The sequence below is a fragment of the Halichoeres trimaculatus genome, unplaced genomic scaffold (assembly GCF_033239565.1).
Source record: "Halichoeres trimaculatus isolate MK-OKI-2021-1 unplaced genomic scaffold, fHalTri1.1 fHalTri1_scaffold_21, whole genome shotgun sequence".
NCBI classification, from domain to species: Eukaryota; Metazoa; Chordata; class Actinopteri; order Labriformes; family Labridae; genus Halichoeres; species Halichoeres trimaculatus.
Genome location: NW_027437199.1, coordinates 25,231,761 through 25,252,649, shown reverse-complemented (window position 1 = coordinate 25,252,649; position 20,889 = coordinate 25,231,761). Strand labels below are relative to the sequence as shown.

The following is a 20,889-nucleotide window of genomic DNA, read 5'->3' as shown; positions in this document are numbered from 1 at the left end:
TAAATCCAACGAAGAAGAAAAACCTGTCCAAGTAAGTACAGATCAACGATGAAGACATCCAGCAACTCGTCTTCTTTGTTACAAAGAAATCAAGTTTTGTTTCAGAGAAGGCTGTGAGCTGCCAGGAGAAATACAGCAGCTGCTGTCACACAGGAAGTGACCATTCTTTCCACCAATCAACAGACTGCAGTGTTTCTAGCTCCACCTTCTGGGATCAGATCAGTATGTCTGAGACCCCAACAGAAGGGTCCCCAACAGAAGGGTCCCAAAAAGTGGGACAGTACGGGTCAGTGATCTGGGGACCTGTCTCAGGATTAGTCAAAGGAAAAACTTCAAAATGTGTGCTGCACTGAGATGAACCGGACTGAACCCTAACCCTAACCCACTTAGTGAAAACGGGCTGATGGTTCTTTTCATCAGACAGTGGATCCACCCACTTCATTGGCTGTGCCTGGCACTGACCACAGTAAAAAGTTGTGTCACTCATGGCTCTGTCTGCTGGTTTACTGTCCCTAGTGCTGTCCATGGTTCTAAATGTGTCTCTTACTGCCCTGTCTACTAGGCATCAGTCCCTTCCGCTGTCCTCGGTCCTGAAAATGGTCCTTTAACAATTCAGTCTGCTGGTGAACAGTCTAAGGTACTGTCCAAGGTCCTGAAGTGTCTCTCTCAGTGCTCTGACAGACCCTCACACTGACCATGGTGCTGCTGAAAGTGTCTCACTGCTCTTTCTGCTCTGAATTTGTGTGTGTGTGTGTGTGTGTGTGTGTGTGTGTGTGTGTGTGTGTGTGTGTGTCCGTTACAGTCTTGTGGTCTAGTTTTCCCACAGGTCAGACTCAATAATCCTCATTCTGTTCCTTCAGTCCTTTAACAATATCTGGACCCCCGAGGATCAGGGTCTTGTTCTCGTAGGGATGTAAAAACTCCAGACTCTGCTCAGTGACAAGTTTTGTTTCAAACACATGAACACCCGGATCATGATGAGGTCTGACTGCAGACCCTTACATATGGAGCGGACTTGATGCCCATATGTCTCCCGTGCAGTGGTTTGGGCTGAATGTGGATGCGGACTGGTTTATCCGGTGCGGATTGTGGTGAAATTCTTGTAAATCGCGACCTCATGTGGCTCATTTCCGCCGCGGTATCGATTATGTTTCACTCTCCCGCAAACCAGCCAGGGCCACTCAGCGCTCTGTTTTCTCCGCTTTCTCCTCACGGAACCTCCCTCTCTCCGGCTCCACCATCCAGCCTCCGTCTCCTCCTAAAGCGGACTGAGAGCTTCATGTAGCTCCATCTCCCCGCCCCAACTTCATATCCTCTCCTCCCTCACCCAGCTTTGCGTTTACTCCCCGGACCTCGTCAGACTGGGTTGGTCAGACTGGGTCCGTCCTACATTCGGTCTGAGGCTGCCGGCGAGAGGCAAAGGAGGATCGGGAGCTACCACAGGTGGGAGGAGCTGTGCGGCGCTGCGGCGCAGATGGTTGAACACTAAAATTCAGAGAGCGCTGCAAGAGGAGGACGGAAACACACTTCGGGAGAAGAAAAGAGACGTTTTCCTACTCGTGTTCCCTGATGATGATGATGATGATGATGATGATGATGATGATGATGATGATGATGATGATGATGATTGGAGCGCTAATCTGTTGCCCAGTGAGCGGCTCTTTGGGGATGATGTGACCTCTCTGCGCACAGAAACCTCCTGGAGCTCTCTGCCCCTCTGTCCCTGGCTAGGTCCTGACATGTCTGATTGTTGGATTACTGGCGGGAAGAGACGCGCTGACGGAGCCCGGGCCGGATTGTGAGCCTTGATATTTTCATTTTCTGCTCCAGGAGGGAGCGTTCTGTGAGCTCCATGGCTTCAGTGTTACGGGTATCGAGGCGCGGAGAGTCCAGCCACTGGCCGAGGATGGCTCCAACTTTCTGGGTTGTGCTGCTCCTGACGGCGCTGCTGCTGCTCTACTGCGGTGAGTCCCGCTCCTTCCTCTCTGCTCCCTCTATCCACCTTCATCTGGAGACGGCGTGTGTGTGTGTGTGTGTGTGTGCGTGTGTGTGTGTGCGACACTGACTGACAGTAAGTTGGAGACAAAACATCAGACAACTATCGACGTCTATCTTATTACTTCGACCTCATGCGTTTTGAGTGTGTAATTGGTTTTTCCTTTGGTGCATCACACACACACACGCACGCGCGCGCGCACACACACACACACACACACACACACACACACACACACACACACACACACACACACACACACACACACACCGTGAGGTGGAGCAGGAGCTCCTGAAGAGTGTCTGGTGCTCTTTGGGAGAACAGGAGACCTTCATTCATGCCCAGCTCTAACAGATAGAGTGTGTCAGCACAGGCCTCAGGCTGAACCGTGTGTGTTTAGAGTGTTTAGTGTGTGTGTGTGTGTGTGTGTGTGTGTGTGTGTGTGTGTGTGTGTGTGTGTGTGTGTGTGTGTGTGTGTGTGTGTGTGTTTTGTGTGACAAGTTACAGTAGCCTAATTAATTATTAAGATTTTTTTTGCTACTTGTACTTCATGAGTACATTTTACAAGTGTGTAATTATACTCATACATCAGTACAGTTTCACCATGTAATCTACTTCACTACTTTAAAACCACAAGTCCCCACTGAGCAGGCCCACCGTTTAAATCAATATTCGAACCTTCCATCTGCATATTGGAGCCAGTAAGGCTGTCCGATTGCCACCGCGCCAATGACGTAAGGACAGGAAGACTGCCACTGCAAGCTCAGGTGTCGGGAGGCAAAATACCAACGCTACAGAGTTGATACTGATCAGGTGACTGATCTTATGTACATAGGGAGAAAGGAGAAAAAGAGACAGCCTCCAGATGCATCAGTTTGCCTGAGAGCTTTCCTTCTACCTTTAGATGTTTGTGTCTTTGATAGTTGGTGATGTTAATATGAGCACTCTGCTTGTACCATGCTGTCAAACTCTAAACCCACGCCATTGGAGCATTATGCAAACGGTACGGGGTCCCAAATTATAACTGGTCGCAGGTGTTTCTGCAACACTGGCAATGATTTTTTACTAGTCAAAACCCCTTGTGTACATATATATATATATATATATATATATATATATATATATATATATATATATATATATATATATATATAAATTTATATATATATGTGCGTAATAGTGATGTGCGGATTGATACTGTAATATTGATACTTCCGATGCCAGCTCTCTGTGCTCTAAAATCGATTCTCAAACCAAAATATCGATACTTTTGATATTTTAGTCATTATAAGTAATGTAAATCAGAACACAGTGAACAGTAACCAACTGTTGAGAATGTACCTGAATGATACGCTGTTTGGTGGCACCTACTTTTTTTTCCGCCTGGGTAAGTGCGTAATGCAAAAGCACACCTGCACACTGTTCAGTCAGTCACTCAGTCTGTTTAGTCAGTCACTCAGTCAGTCACTCAGTCTGTTTAGTCTGTTCAGTCAGTCTGTTCAGTCAGTAACTTACTCTGTTTAGTCTGTAACTTAGTCTATTCAGTCAGTCTGTTCAGTCTGTTCAGTCTGTCACTCAGTCTGTTCATTCTGTCAGCGCCGGTGTTTGCGATATATGTAGAGCACTGTCGCTGTTTGAGTTGTTCCAATTAACAGATGTGGTTATGAAACAAGCAAAAAGATAAATACATGCTTCAATAACCATGTGCATGAGTTCACTTGGAGTAAAGGTATGTGGATTAAAGAGACAATCTCTTATAGGCAATAAAAGCCTAGATTAATTCAGAAGAGGTTCCTAAAGAATTGATTATTTAAAGTGGATTACAAACACCAGATGTCATTAAATTACACAGAACTGCAATAAAACAATAATGGTGAGTTAAGAAAAATATATACTATAAAAGATAAATAGAAAATAACATTATCTATATAATATATCCATTATTATTTACAACCTGTCTAGTTTGATTCATCTGTTGAATAAATAATTCAAAATAAAGGTATTGACAAATGTGAGGAATTACTGTGGCATTTATTGAATTCATTAAATATTGAATTGGCAATTTCAATTAAGTGATAGATATAATTTGAAATGCAGAAACATAACATGTATTTTCACAAAGTGTTGGTATCTGATCAGTGTTACTTATACTAGCCTGAACTTTACTTAGTATTGTATCAGGAAGGAAATTGGTGGTATTGAACCTCACTAATGTGAAACCTTTCTTTCTTTCCTTATTTTTTTAAATAGATATACAGATGACAGAATTTAAAATGTGTAGTGAAATAGTTGTTTTTTGCAGTGATCCAAAATTTGTTTACACCTGTGACTTATAACATCAGTATATCTGCAGAGTTTAACCAAAGTTACCACTCAGTCATACCATACTTAACAACCAGACATGGGCTCAAAGTGTGTCTATAGTTGAACAACTTTTAGAAATATGTTTTCCTCTGGTACTGCTAGCTGGAGTAATGTTTGAACAAGATGTGTGATAGTTAACATATCTCTACAGAGGAAACATCATTACAGATTGGATTGAGCGGCACCATGACAGCACTCTGACAGGAAGATTATTTGAACACCAGGAATTTGACTTGTAATTGAGTACAGTTTAAGCAATGTACCAGTACTTGTACTTGTACTTGAGTACATATTTTTAGTACCTTTTGTGTTTGTCCAAAAGAATCCCCCTGGTCTCTACATGTTCCTGAAGCTGCTGTGGTGGCTCCTCCTCTGCCCCCCCCCCCCCCCCCCCCCGTGTTCAGGTCACTCAATGACACCTTTCAATATAAGAGAAGTATGTAAAAATACACAGGAAGAAAAGAATATGGAAAGTATTACACATGACAGAAACAGACTTTACAACACAATTCATTACCAAAAAGTATCTCTACAACAAATCAATATACCACACACACATCTTATAAATTTATACACACACACACACACACACACACACACACACACACACACACACACACACACACACACACACACATATCTGCAGTGTGTCTCTATTTGTTTGAATGTGTGAACCCTTTGCACTGCACCTTGAAAAGGTCTACTCTGCTGTTTTGGAGCATCGTTTGTGTGTGTGTGCAGCTCTGTGATTATGGCTATGACTAATACGGTGCCTGTCACCAATAATCAACATCCAACCTCACACAATCTGCCGTCCTCAGCCCCGCTTTATAAGAGCCTGCCGCCGAGGAAGGGCGGGAAAAAAAAGGGGGGGGGGGGGGGGGTATTCTGATAAATGCTCAATAGGATTAAGAAGAAAAAGAGAAGGAATGAAGGAAAAAAGGCAGTGAAAGAATTGGAAGAAAGGTGAAGAGAGAAAGATAGGCAGAGGACGTATAAGAGAAGGCAGAGAAAGAGACATTCTGCTGGAACTAAAGAGGGACAACAGGACTACAGGAAAAAAGGAAAAAAGGACTATAGGCAAACAGGACAACAGGACTACAGGACAACAGGACTACAGGACTACAGGACAACAGGACTACACAACAACAGGACAACAGGACAAAGAGACTACAGGTCAACAGGACTACAGGTCAACAGGACAACAGAACTACGGGACAACAGTACTACAGCATTACAGAACAACAGGACTACAGGTCAACAGGACTACAGGAAAACAGGACTACAGGCAAACAGGACTACAGAACAACAGGACTACTGGACTACAGGACAACAGGACTACAGGACCACGGGACTACAGGACTACAGAACAACAGGACAACAGGACAACAGGACTTCAGTAATACAGGACAACAGGACTACAGAACAACAGGGCTATAGAACTACAAGACAACAGGACTACAGGACAACAGGACCACAGAACTACAGGACTACTGGACTACGGGACAACAGGACAACAGGACTACAGAACAACAGGACAACAGGACAACAGGACTACAGGAAGGAGAACCAAAGGACACAGAACTACAGGACACAGAGCCACAGGAAACAGAACCACAGGACACAAAACCAGAAGAAACAGAACCACATGACACAGAACCACAGGAACAGAGCCACAAAAAACAGAACCACAGGACACAGAGGCACCAGGACACAGAACCACAGGAAACAGAACCACGGGACACAGAACTACAGTAAAGAGAACCATAGGACACAGCACCATGGGACACAGAATCACAAGAAACAGAACTTTAGGACATAGGGCCACAGAACACAGAACTACAGGAATAAGAACCACAGGACACCAAACCAGAAGAAACAGAACCGTAGGAAATAGAACTACAAGAAACAGAACCACAGGACACAGAGCCACAGGAAGCAGAACCTCAGGACACAGAACCACAGGACACACAGAACCACAGGAAACAGAACCACAGAAGTTGTAATTTGTATGTTAATCTGTGGTTTAGAGAGCTACCAGTGTATCGTTTGGGCCTGGACATAGAGCCTTTAAGAGCTCTTGAACATCCTTCATGATTTCTGTGAAAACTGGATTATCAAAGTTAATTTGGAATAAACTCAAATGTTGAAATGATGACATTCAGAAAAAATAAAAAAAAAAAACAAGAAAGAAAAAAAAAAGCTTGATATCAGAATATTAAACTTCATTTTATACAGGGAACACAACAGGAAGTGGGCCCATGGGGTACATGCCCCTGGGCCTGGTTATTACTGCCTCAGGATGTTTTGGTAGGGCCATCAGCTCATTGGCTGATAATTACTCTGTCAAAAGGATGTTATTTAAATTTAACCCCCGTTTAACTTTGGAAAAAGATTTTTCAGTGTGATGATCCTGAAATCTTGCTCCCTCAATGAAAGCGGAACTTTGGGACCCAGACCCAGTAGCAAAGGTTCTCCTGGAGTTCTGTAAGTACATGTGAAGTGTCCACAGAAACTGTCCCGACCACGGCTGCAGGGCGGAGCTGGGCCAATTCCTTCTGCTGGCTCCAATTAAAACGAGAAGCATCAGTTTTACCAACCCCCTGATGGAGCCTGAGCCCGACTTGTGCAAACACAGAGCTTATCTAGAACAACAGCTTCCTGAACCCAGAGGAAATCACCAGTCAACAGGAAGTAAGATCTGTTTTTTAAAATAAAGACCAATAAGTCAGCAACTCCCAATGACGGAAATTAGACCACATAATAAAGAGAAATATGACCATCAGTGGAAGCTGGAAACTCAATCCATTAACAAATGAGAGTGTTATGACTTATTAAAGAGAGGATTAAAATCTGTAGATTATTGAACACTTATTAAAGAGCCCTCAAAGAGACACAGACTCAGAAAATACATACTCTTGATCATAAACTGGCTGTTAAATCTGGTCGATACAGAAACCAGTGGTCAGAGATCTCAGAGGGTTTGTAGGCTCTGTAACACAGGACAGGTAGAAACTGAGATCATTTCCTCATTACCTGTCTAAGTCAGACAAATGTTAGAGGCAGATCTTTCCCCAAATTTACAAATTTATGCCCTAAATTTCTTCATTTCCCTGTAAAGGAGCAGACCCAGAAGATTCTGGGTGAAGACAGCGTGACTGTTCAGCTCTCGGCCCGATATGTGACGTACACTGATTTTTGATTTTGGTTATTTGTTTTCCTTTATAACATGTTTGATTGTTGGTATCTTCTCTTGATAACGTTGATTATACTCTGGCTTTGGTAAGAAGTTAAACAAAACAAACAAAAACACACACACACACACACACACACACACCCACACACACACACACACTCTCAGATGAACACACCCCTGACTCACCAGTCACTAAAACAGGACTCTCTGACCTCAGAGGAGGCCCAGGAACTTCTGGCTGAGTGTATGGACTTCTTTGAGCATCTGATCTTAGTTTAGCGTTGCCCGGAACGTCTCCCCAGCAGTGAGCGGCTCAGAGATGAGTGACTTTGTCAGGATGCTGCAGAAAATTAAAAGAGCGCGATACATATAATTTGAACATGGGGCTGTTATCCTGCGGTGAGCAGATTGAATGCATCAAGTTTGGAAAGACAGAGAGGAGTATGAAGAGAATTTCTGAGGTGTTAAATATGCAGCAGCTTTGGGGTCTGTGTCAGCGTGGGCAGGGACCCTTTGACCCTAAAAGGGAGAGAGCAGGATGGCCACAGGCACTCGGCTCCTCTGCAGCATGAACTCAGCTCTGTGCTGGACTTGAACAGAACATTTTAAACCAGGACATCCCTCTGATAGAGACCTGCAGACACCTGCCGCCCCAGGCCGAACTTCAGGAGACAGAAATAAAGCACAGAAGCTCCAGAACGCGCTGATGTTCAGCTCCTCTGGTTTCACCCAAACACACAGGTCAGAGGATCATTGCAGCCTCTCTGGTTGTTCCCTGTTTGACTCTGAGCTTTGGCCTCTCTAAAACAGCTGCTCCACAGCCTGAGCGAGCTCACAGAGAGACCAGGACCTGTTCACACACACATGCAGTACAGGGCTTCATTTCCTGCCCAAAAGATTCTGTTTCCTGTTTCTCTTCCTGATCCTTTAGACCAGGGGTTCCCAAACTTTTCTTGCCCAAGACCCAAATCAGAATTTGGCATCTCCCCAGGACCCAAACTCAACCTGCCTTTGTACTTGACCAATCATGATCCTCCAATCACCGCTGTTCTCCTTGGACAAATTCCATCAGCTGTGATCAGAGGATCATCATATGAAGGCAAGCTTTGTCAAGGAGTCGCTTTACACACACAGCAACTCATCATACTCTCACCTGAATCCAAGGTTATTATAGGCTTACATTTTTCTTCACTGCAATTTTCTATGCATTTTGAGTTTTTGCTTTCAATTTCAGTTAATTTTAAATTTGTTTTTAAGCAGTTTTTCTTTCTTTCTTTTAATTAATTTTAAGTCCTTATTCTTATTTAGTTTTTGTTAGTTTCAGTATTAGTTTAGGTCTAATATTCAGATGGAAATAATGTTGGTTTCACATAACTGTTGATTTTATACTGCATTTTATTTTTTGGATTGTCATAGCATCCGCTGAGATTCACCAGGAGAGTTCAGAGCTGTGTGAATCTTACAGTGAGGAGGCTGACTGTTACTGTCGCTATATCACAGGGGAAACTCAGTCAGATAGGAATTTCTAGCCCATCATTTCAGGTGAAGATGCAGAGGGACATTTTTACATACATTTTAAACTGTTGCTCATGTCTTACTCACCTGATCCTCAAGACCACCTCACCTGATCCTTGAGAGCACCTCACCTGATCCTTCAGTTACTGGCTGTGTAAAGATCTCTTTAATGGCGGTCTTGTATTGCGTGGCGTTTCCTTAATGTGGAGCCAAACGGTGTGGTGTTTGAACTCTGCAGGATCTGGAGGATGACAGGAGCTGCAGTCGTGGATAACTTCAGGTGAAATGCTGCATTTCTGATGGTAAAGTAATGTGATGTGGATGTGGCTTTAATCCTCATTAAAGCTGATTTTCTCCTCCTCACACAGGGCTCTGTGGGCCAGGGTTCAGCCCGCTCAGCTCCACAGTCTGTGTTCGGTTGATCCAGCTCAGGGTTTTTAGAAACAGGGAAAGCAAAGAGTCTAAAGAGCTTCAGCTGGCTCCTGACACTGAAACAGTGATTAATGCTAACTTTTTGAAAGCTGGGCAGTAAATTGTGTGAGGCGGCTTAATTGGGTCAGAAGTGGACGGAGTCTGCGGTGTGTGGGGCCCTCAGGAGGATTCAGAGATGTGCGTTTGTGCTTGTTTTGCCTGGGGCCAGTAAGCCCATTCAGAGCGAGATGCTAAAGCTACTTCCCCTTTATTACTGCAGAAAGCAATTGCTTGGAAGAAAATGCCAGAATGGTGCTTTGAATTCCTGGAGGGGCCCATCACTGAGATGCGGCCCACAGAGCTGAGACAGCTAGCATCTGGAGCAAAGACGTGGCGGTAAAGTGGAGAGAAGGGGGGGGGGGCAGCACAGGGGAGTCAGAGGTGTAGAGGAGAGAGATGGAGGGACTAAGGAGGGAGCGCTAAGAACCAGCAGTAGATAGAGAAGCACGCAGCCACTGAGACCAAAGACAGACAGACGACAACACTCAGACAGCCCACCAATGGACAGCCGGCCGGGGAATGAAGTCACCCAACAGAATGAAGCAGAGGCAGACAGAGGAGCCCACGGGCTCTCAGAAGTAGAAACAAATATTACATTAGAAGAGACAGAAGCCATTTGTCACAGCAGGAGACCTGAGAGGTAGTTCAGCTGCAGAATACGAGGATCCACGGCCCCGATTCATGTCGCCACCAGCAGGAAGCTGTGCTGAAGTCAACTTTCAATCAATCCTCCGCTGTCCTTCGATGACTCTTCCCTTAACAAGATAATACTGGCTCAAAGCATCTGCTTCACAACTTGGGGCCTTGAGGGCCTCCTTCCCTCTGTCCTCTGCACCACCTCCAAATCAGCACCATAACATACACACTGTCAGCCGTAGTCCCCGTCACTGTGTCAGGGAAAACAATTCTGCTGGACGTTTACAGCCTGAACCACAGCTGCTCAGCATCTGCAGCCAGAGCCACTCTGGATCTAAACCACAGCCGGTTTTTGTCTACACCAGAGACCCTCTGGATCCAAACCACAGCTTCTTTCTGTCTGCAGTCTTTACCTGATGAGGAGCATCACCTGACCCAGTCTTTACCTGATGAGGAGCATCACCTGACCCAGTCTTTACCTGATGAGGAGCATCACCTGACCCAGTCTTTACCTGATGAGGAGCATCACCTGACCCAGTCTTTACCTGATGAGGAGCATCACCTGACCCACTCTTTACCTGATGAGGAGCATCACCTGAACCAGTCTTTACCTGATGAGGAGCATCACCTGACCCACTCTTTATCTCAGAGCTGCAGTGGTAGATATTAGGAAGAGCTAGCACTCTTATTCAGTTTGGTCTTTACTCTTTCTGCTGTTCTTCTCCCCCTTCTCTCCCTGAGCTCCTGACACTGCCAGTGATTGATATGGAAATTACAATTTGCTCAACCTCATTTATCTTCCTCTGCTGCTTGTTGCAGCTCCAACAACCATTTTGGGATGCAGCACTGAGCTGATTTGTTGCTGCCGTGGTAAAGAGTGAAGCAGAGACACGGTAAAGATTTGATCTGAGAGTCTGTGTGACCAAGAGGAACACCATGCTGTCCCCTTATTGCTAGGGGGTACTGTGATGCAGGGCCACCCCCCACCTCCAATTGTAAAAATTGTGTTTGAAAATTAAACCTCTCTAAAGAGTAACCACAAACACATACATACATACAGTCCTTTCTCCTGGTGTGGCTGCTGCAGCATGCACACACACACACACACACACACACACACACACACACACACACACACACACAGATGACGAGCACAGTGAAAATGTGTAAAGCTCACTTTCAGCTCCTTGTCTGAGGTCTTCCAGCATGTTTTGAATGATCACAGTCCACCGGCAGGCTAATTAGCTGGGTGTTAATTAAGGTAAACTGAAATGAGCTCTGCATATAGCACAACTGGTCATCCTGGTTTGTAATGGATTGGTGGATTGTCCAGAGTCTCTGCTGCTGGCTGCAAACAGCTGCTCCTCTGTGCCTGGAGCAGAGGACAGACGGTTGACCTGCTCACACCCTGGTCCCTTTCATTTATCACACACAGATCACACACTTAAGGTTTCTCTGCTGACATCTTACCCAGATTCATGAATTCATTGATGTGGACCATTGTTGTTTTGTTGCTGCGTGTTGACAGTCTGATAAAAACATAGTTCTGAAGAATAGTTTTTTCTAGTGCAAAGCTTGGATTGAGTGTTTGGGTGTTGTGAAGCTGCTGAGGTGGTGATCAGATCAGTGTCTGTGGGTAGGAAAGACATTCTCTTTGGTTCAGAGGTGTTACTGATACCTACTAGCCCGTCGCACTCTTTGAGCGTCGGGCATTAACACCTCAGCCTGTGGACAGGTAGGATATGGACCTTTAAGGAAAGATAAATGATTACATTTACTGTATAATATCCCTCTGTAAGACAAGGGGTCCCTGCCCCCCCACAAACAATGACAAGGGATTTTTGACTCTGCCATCATGCTTCCACTGACTCTGATATGATGAGTTGCATATCACAGCTAACACAATAACAACAACAACAACAACAACAACAGCAACAACAACAACAATAATTAAAGCTGCAAGCAGCGTTAGACGGGTCCTCGGGCTCCTGCCGGTTTTCCCTCCAATGTGTCCAACAAAATGAGATGAACGTTTCGGTGTTGGTTTCATCTCTCTACGACATTCCTAGCCCCAGTTAGGGCTGTTTTGGTGTGTGTAGGCTTGAAGTGAGCCTAATGGCTCTGAGAGAATATTATGGGATGTTGGGGTGTCAGTTGATACCATGGTAACGCATCCTCTGCTGTGCTGAATGACATCACCAGCAGCTGCATGCTTGGAACTCCTCTAATTAGCGTGAGACAAAGCCCCAGTAGAGTGTGGAATGAGAGTTTATCAGGTATGTAATGTAAAGAAATCGTCACAGAGTCCACAATTTTACCCCAATCTGTGTCAAAAATATCATATTTGATAGTAGACTTTGTCAGGAATCCATTTTCGGCATTTTTAAAGCTGTTACTTTTTTCTCTAGAAGCCCTAATGTGTCACAAAACCGGTGGACAAGTGCTAATAATAATAATAATGATGATAATTATTATTATTATCATTATAAAACTTTATTCATAAAAACAATGTCACAAATTGCTTTACAGAGTAAAAATGAGTATTGAAAAATAAATAAAAGAGAAATGTGGGGAGGAATTGAAACGACGGACAATTAAAAACTATCAAGATAACAAGACAACAATAGAGAGAGGAGATCCTGCCAAGGATACTGTCACTAAAAAAATTAAGCTAAAATGATAATAACAATAGTAATAATAATAATAATAATAATAATAATAATAATAATAATAATAATAATAGTAATGATAATGATAATTTATTTTAAATTGTTTACATATATAACTGTCAAACCTCAGCCCTTATTTATTTTGTATTCCTCATGTTGATAATAACTGTACCTGATGTTTACACGTATAAAGTATGACAGTGTCACAAAAATACGCTGATCCTAAAAGATCGATCACATCGTACAGTCAGAAAAACTCAAAGTGTCAGAGTGTCATTATATATATATATATATATATATATATATATATATATATATATATATATATATATATATATATATATATATATATATATATATATATATATGATATACACAGGATATATACTGTATATAAACACAAATTATTACCAGCTATTGAAAAGTTCCATCTTCCATTTGATGCATGGGACTGAACTAGATTTTAAGTAACAATGTAGCTGCTTTCAAAACATGCAATAAATACAATTCTAACAAAATACATTGATTTTCAAAAATGATTTCAATGAAGACAATAACTTGTGAATTTATAAGTCCAGGTTAATCCTGCATGGCATTATAAAGTGAGACGCTGTGTAGTTGCGTTATATTAATGCTGGACATAAGGGGGTAACAGTTGCATAAATCATATATCATTGTTTCACAAAGTTACAACATTAAAACACCACATATTACTCTTATACTAAATAATGGTGGGCATGTTAATCAACAGATGCATTTGTTTATTTTGAAAAAAATCAACTTTCGAGACGTTAAAACGTCGTACCATAGTCTTACATTAGATATTGGTGGACGTGTAAATTTACTGTTACATACATCTTTGTTTATTTCACAAAGGTGCAACTTACACAACTTTAAATATTGTTACACACTCTTTAAACCTTACATGAAAAAATCTTGAATGCTTTCCTTGGCATGTCTTAACAGTGTATTCTTGTCATGGAGCACTAAAGTGTAGAGATACACTGTTTTGCAAAGTCACAGCTTACCATGAAGTAAATCAGATTGTTGCCGTTCTCTTCTGTAGCCGGCTGGGTGTGAATGGGGGAGAGGAGCGGCTGCAAAGCATGGTCTGTGAGGGGAAGGGGCTGGGTACTCGGACAGTGTGCAGCCCAACACACACACACACACACAGGAGCAGGAGCTACACAATCTCAGCGGAGAAATTTATGTATGATCAGCAACATTTTGGCCTGTGTTGATTAATCGGTGACAGACTTCAGTCGGCCCACTGTTAAATCGGTCAGACTCTGGTGGAGGGGCATGATTTTTTTATATTCTGATCCCAAAAAACATTGAGATGACAGATGTAGAGAGCTAATTAACAAATCCTCAGGTGCCACAAGGAGCGCCACAAAGAGCCCAACAAGGTGCGCCACAAAAAGCGCCAAAAGGAGCACCATAATAATCACCACAAGGAGCGCAACAGAGCGCCAAATGAAGCGCCACTTGGAGCGCCACAAGGAGCACCACAAAGAGCGCCACAAGGAGCACCACAAAGAGCACCACAAGGAGCAGCACAAGTGGTGCCAGAGAGTGCCACATGAAGCGCCACTTGGAGTGCCACAAGGAGCCCCACAGAGCACCACAAGGAGCCCCACAGAGCACCACAAGGAGCCCCACAGAGCACCACAAGGAGCCCCACAGAGCACCACAAGGAGCACCATAAAGAGCCCAAAAAGGTGCGCCACAAAAAGCACCAAAAGAAGCACCACAAGGAGTATCCATGGAGTGCCACAGAGCGCCAAATGGAGTGCTACAAAGAGCACCTCAAAAAGTGCCACAGGGGGCGCCACAGGGAGCGCCACAGAGTGCCACAAAAAGCACCACAGAGTGCCACAACGAGCACCACAAAGTGCTACAAGGAGCACCACAAAGATCCCAACAAGGTGCACCACACAAGGAGCGCAACATAGTGCCACAAAGAGCGCCACAGAGCACCATACGAAGCCCCACAGACACCACAAGGAGCGCCACAAAGAGCACAAAAGCATGCCACAAAGAGCGCCAAATAGTGCGTAAAAAAAGAGCACCAGACAGAGCACCTCAAAAAGTGCCACAGGGAGCGCCACAGGGAGCGCCACAGGGAGCGCCAAAGGGAGCGCCACAGAGAGCGCCACAGAGAGCGCCACATAGTGCCAAATGGAGGGCCTCAAGGAACACATCAGAGCATCACAGGACGAGCTCTAGAGGGCCACAAATAGCAACACAGGGTGCCACATGGAGCGCTACAGAGTGCCACAGAGTGCCCCATGATGCGACCATGACGCTGGTCAGGATGCAGCTGCTCAGTTAGCAGCTGTTCAGTTAGCAGCTGCTCAGTTAGACCTCCAGTTTCTTCTTCTCTGATTAAACTCTGCAGACGTTCCCTGAAACAGGAGGAGGAGGAAGAGGAGGGGAGGGGTGCAGTTTGGAGGGATCTGAGTGTTTCTGACAAACCGATTCAGTCGTTACTCAGAAAGTCACAGCAGCCTGACACGTTAACGTCACATCAGCGTTAGTCCCCGTCCTCATCAAACCTCTTCAAACCAAATCCCTCAGCAGGAGCCTGTCACAAACACCACAGAGGACTACAAAGTGCCCTGAAAAAACCCGCCCCCAGCTCCAATCAATTGTCTCTGTGATCAGCTGAGCTGGAGGAGATGAAAGAGTCTGCAAACGTTTAAGAGACAAAGCTGTTTCCCTCTGCGTCTCTGAAGGCAAAAGTCTCTCCCCCTCTCTTGTTGTGCAGTGAAGTTGTCTCCTTAAGTGAGCATGATGTAAAGCAGCAGGAGGTCAGCGTGCAGCAGCAGGAGGTTAGCGTGCAGCAGCAGGAGGTCAGCGTGCAGCAGCAGGAGGTCAGCGTGCAAAACAGTCCCTCTCTGGACACAGAGACCGATTTGCTGCTGTGTTAGATGTGAGAGCTGAGCCTGAGGTCAGGAGCTCCTGAAACACCACCCTCTGTTATTCAGGCACGTTTCCCCGTGCCGGGGGAGGAGGCTGGACTGTGGACTCATTTTGTGGTTCAGGATTTAAACCTAGCCATGTGGCAGCAGGCTAAGCGAACGAGCCAGTGGGCGCCAGGCTGCAGTGTTAGCTGCCGTTCCAGCCAAGCCAGGCCCTGCCACATAAACAGGATTTCCCCCTTGGCGGGCAGGCTGGCATTGGGCTCCCTGCAGCCCCTTTGAAGTGACAGGCTCCCTGAGTCCCCAGGAGAGGCAGGGGATCTGATCCCCCTGCTCACACACACGCCAATATTTAAATACACACAGACACACAGACACACAGATTTATATTTACACGTCTGTTAAGTCCACACACAGACAGTCTGAAAAATATCATCCATTCACTCTGCCTGTGAATCAGCATGGACACACAGACCTAAGCAACACCTCACTCTGCACAGCTGATACAGAGCAGGCAGGAAGCTCTCAGAGTGCACCTGGCTCTGTGCTGATAAAGGAGCAGGTCATGGCTCCCAGCGTGGAGTCAGGACCAGGCCAGGAGGAGTAGGAGGAGGAGGAGCATGTTTTCACCTGAATCTGACTGAATAATGTATGTGTGTGTGTGTGTGTGTGTGTGTGTGTGCATGTGTGTGTATGTGCATGTGTGTTTGTGTGTGTGTGGAGCCAGTATGAAACATGCAGCAATGTGATTGGCCGAGCAGTAAAAGAGGCGTGTCTTCCTCTGTTTTGAGGAGTTAGAAGTGAAAACCTGTGTCAGTTTGAGAGCTGCTGTGCTACTGAATGTGTTCACTTCTGAGTGAAAGATAACATCTTTAGCCTCTGTGCATCCATCCATGTGACTTCAAAGACAATAAATGAGGGAAAACTAAAATAAGTGGAAATAAAATAAAAGAAAAACACATTGCCTAATCAACCAAAATGTCACAGGCCCCTGCAATACCTCCATGGACCTCCTATTGAAGACCCTTGTACTGATGGCCATCTTGTATAAAAACATATGCAAACTTGATAGCACACTGAGCTGATTTATTAACCGGGTGTAGGCCTGGGCGATATATCGATTATATCAATTAATTTGAATTTTTCCTTGTGGACGATTTTAAAAAATGAAAAATTTGATTTTTTTTCTCCCCGCTATTGCGTACCTTTTGTACCGCGACATGCTCTGACTCCGCGTGTTTGCAGCGTGATTTAACAGTTCGCTAACAAAATAACAGAAACCTAAATGTCAAAAAAATGTTCTTGTGCGTCTTTGAGACCCAGCACCTTGAGAGACACGTGTTCCTTATAGTCCGTATCAAAAGTCAAAAGAGGTTAATATAAACTAGACCTCTCGTCAGTAAACGTTCAAATCCCTTTCCTCCAATCCTCTGTTTTCAATCTGTCACTTTTCAGGAGTTTGATTAAGATCTTTGTCTCAAACATTTACAAAGCCGGGACCCTTTTATGTTCACCTGCAGATTATTGATGAGGTGATTGACGTGCGTAAAACCTGCTGCTCTTCGAAGTTAGTACTGTGATCATTTTGAAATTTAGATAGTAAAGAAATATACATTAGTTTTTCTCAGAACATCACCACTCTACTGAAGAAAATCCCCTCTTATGGTAATTTGAATGGATCATGATTTGTGGAAGTAGACTGCGAACAGAGCGGCTCTGTTCGGGCTCTAATGTCTGTCTGAGCAGCGCGCTCAGACAGACATTAGAGCCCGACCGATATGGGATTTTTGGGGCCGATGCCGATACTGAGGGCAAAAAAAAGCTGATATCCGATATATCGGCCGATATCTGATATATCGACCAATATCCGATATAATGGCTGATATACATAATAAATTAATTGATATACACAGTACACATACTGTATATAAACACAAATTATTACAATACCCATATGATTCAAGACAGAGACAAAACACTATTAAATTAAGACAAGGAACTTTAATTAAAAAACTGTCAACATAAGAACTGTAGTTTAAACCAATGATAAATAAGAACAAGCTGTAAACACAATAATAAATAAATAAGTCAAACTTTAAACACAGTAAGTAGAAAGAAAGTCAAACTGTAAACACGCAATGATAAATAAAAAAGTCAAACTTTAAACACAATAATGAATTTTTAAAAAGAAGTCAAACTGTAAACACACAATGATTAATAGGAAAAATTAAACTGGAAACACAATGATAAATAAGGCAATAAGGCAAATTTGTGCGAACAAACTAGTGCAAACTGCATTTTAAGAGTATAATAAAAATAAATATTCAAAAATAAAGTTTTCAAACTGTAAACATGTAAACAGTTGCATAATGCATATATCGTTTCACAAAGATGCAACTTACACGACGTTAAAACGCCGTTCTATAGTCTTACTGTAGATTATGGTGAACGTGTGACTTAACAGTAGCATTTATCTCTGTTCGTCTCACAAAAGATACAACTTACATGGCGTTAAACATTGTTACACACTCTTTAAAACTTACGTGAAAAAACCTTGAATGCTCTTCCTGGCATGTCTTAACAGTGTGTTTTTGTCATGGAGCACTAAAGTGTAGAGTTACATTGTTTTGAAAAGTCACAGCTGACGATGGAGTAATTTAAGTCTTTGCCGTCCTCTCCTGTAGCAGACGGAGAGTGAGTGGGGGAGACGAGCGGCTGCAAAGCATGGTCTGCGTGTGAGGGGGAGGGGCCGGGCACTCGGGCAGCGTGCAGCCCAACACACAGACTCACAGGAGCAGGAGTGACAGGAGCAGGAGCGGCAGAATTTCCGCGGAGCAAAATTTTTATAATCGGCTACATTTTGGCCGATGTTGATTATTCTGTGACAGGCTATAATCGGCCCGATTAATCGGCCCGCCGATTAATCGGTCGGGCTCTAACAGACATGACTGAAAGTTGTTAAACTTTTACCTGGGGGAAAGCTGAGTCCTGTCTTCCCTGCAACTCTCTCTGGTCCACCAACTAAATCCTCCTTTCAGCAGTAATCCATCCGCTGACGAACAGAGCAACATAATGCACCAGCATCGAGGTGCGCTCTGTCAAGCAGGGGCGGACCAGACTTTTTAGACTGGGGTGCCCCGACCAGGGCACTGACTTATGCGGGGAGGCATGAATTTTATGAGTCCCTACTTGAATAAATAGCATTTATTTTTGCTTATTTGTTTGAATTAAACAGCCTTAAACAAATAAAACTAGACAGAAAATAAGTGTTTTTTTTTTTTTTATCATTTAAAAGTAGAATATAACTGAATAGTGCTGTAGTGCAATGAAACAGTACTGTACACGCTTTTCCAAGCAGTATTTTTAAATTCAAAATGTACAAAATGGTGCAGGTTTCACTGTGAATGTAAATAAGTCTGCCTCCTTTAAAACTACAAAGTGAAGTTACTGAAACAGAAGAAGAAGAGCTAAAAATTCAATTCCAAGAGTCAAATAGAGGTTACTTTTGTTAAGTTTTTGACAAAATTAAAACAAAACTGGTTTTGAGTTATCTCTTTCATTTTTACTTATTGTTTTCTTCAAAAGGAAAAAAAATCATCAGAAAATGGAAAACCGATATTTTTGTGAAAAAATCAGAAATTTTATTTTTAGGCCATATCGCCCAGCCCTAACCGAGTGTACCGAAGATTGCATCTGTCACTTGAGCAAAACAGCACGCTCAGTCCATGAAGCATGTTTGTCTTTATGTATATGCAGAACATATGCAGATCATCAGAACATGCAGAATTCAGGGAGGAGGAGATGTAAATGTAATCATTTAACACCCTCAACATGATTTATCAATCCTGAAAGTGTTAGCGCTGGCTGTTTTTACATCTGTATTTATCACCTTAAAAAGGAAGAACCAAACTGACACAGCGTTACACACAAACACTGAGGGTTCTGTGGCCAGAAGGAGGGTCAGGTTAGGGATTGAAGACGATCTGATGTTATGCCCAGATTACTGATGGATTCATATTAGGGCTGCACGATATGGCCAAAATCCAATATCTTGATATTTGTAGGCTATATCTCGATACGCGATATATATCTTGATACTCTGATTTCTCCTCTAAATCACTCTATTAATGTTAAATCCAACCCTTTGATGCATAAAATGACATCAGTTTACTGATTTAAGCAGACCTTTTAGTTGGATTTTTAATATTTAAATGCAAAAAGGTGAAATCTCATTCAGGTAAAATTTAGCAAACCTTTTATTCCAAACCAAACTTTATGTAGTTACATATTGTTAGTTCCGATAAAATAATTCATTCAGATTAATTCAACTGACTGATTATATTATATTATATTATATTATATTATATTATATTATATTATACTGTGAAAATATCATGAACTAAAGATTGAGATAATTTTACTTTTATTTACATTAAGCAGCTACCTGGATAATGTTGGTCAGAGAGAGGAGGGCAGAGTGCACTGAAAAGCGAAAGTGAAAGTAAAAAACATGCGTGTTTGTTTCTCGTTGTGGGGAGCTTGAAGAGAATCAGGGATCATACAGGCAGCAAATCAAACCAAAATAAGCAACGACACTCCAGAAAACAAGCCCCGGGATCCCACAACCCGAGGCTGATGAGACGTGCAAGCGACTTTTCTTCTCTCCTCTCCTAACATCATAACACACATGCGCAGGAGATTTTTTCTGGGTGGGTGGGGTAGCATGGTGCTCGCTGTGAGAGAAGCACCGGCTGAGTAGCAGAGAGTGAAACCAGCTAATCATAGAAGATTTACTTTCTGACGACTGAAAAAAAAAATCGTTTTCTGTTTGTACTCGATGATTGCGATATAGACGTTTTATACATCGTGCAAAAATCTGCGATACATCGACTATGTTCGATATATCCCCCAGCCATAATTCATATATTTACTATATATACACATTCTTAATGTGTAAACTGCCCATAACACCACTCTTTTTCTCTTGTTACTCAGTCAGAGAGCATCAGCCTCCATGTTTATTCACTTTATTTTTATGATTATTATCCAGGCTCTTTAAATTCTTCCCATCTCACCTTGTATGTAACATTATCTTGCCTTCGTTAATGTTTTTAGTAC

At 43.2% G+C, this 20,889-nt stretch overlaps 1 protein-coding gene across 1 annotated transcript in view; it reads left to right on the top strand.

Annotated features, from left to right (window-relative positions):
- Positions 1-1,199: 1,199 nt before the first annotated feature.
- The window catches only part of tafa5a (TAFA chemokine like family member 5a), a 186,233-nt gene continuing 166,543 nt past the window's right edge, over positions 1,200-20,889 (top strand). The window contains exon 1 of the mRNA XM_074698551.1: positions 1,200-1,964. Within this exon, the coding sequence (XP_074554652.1) occupies positions 1,853-1,964 (112 nt within the window). The 5' untranslated portion in view covers positions 1,200-1,852. The remainder of the gene's footprint in view (positions 1,965-20,889) is intronic.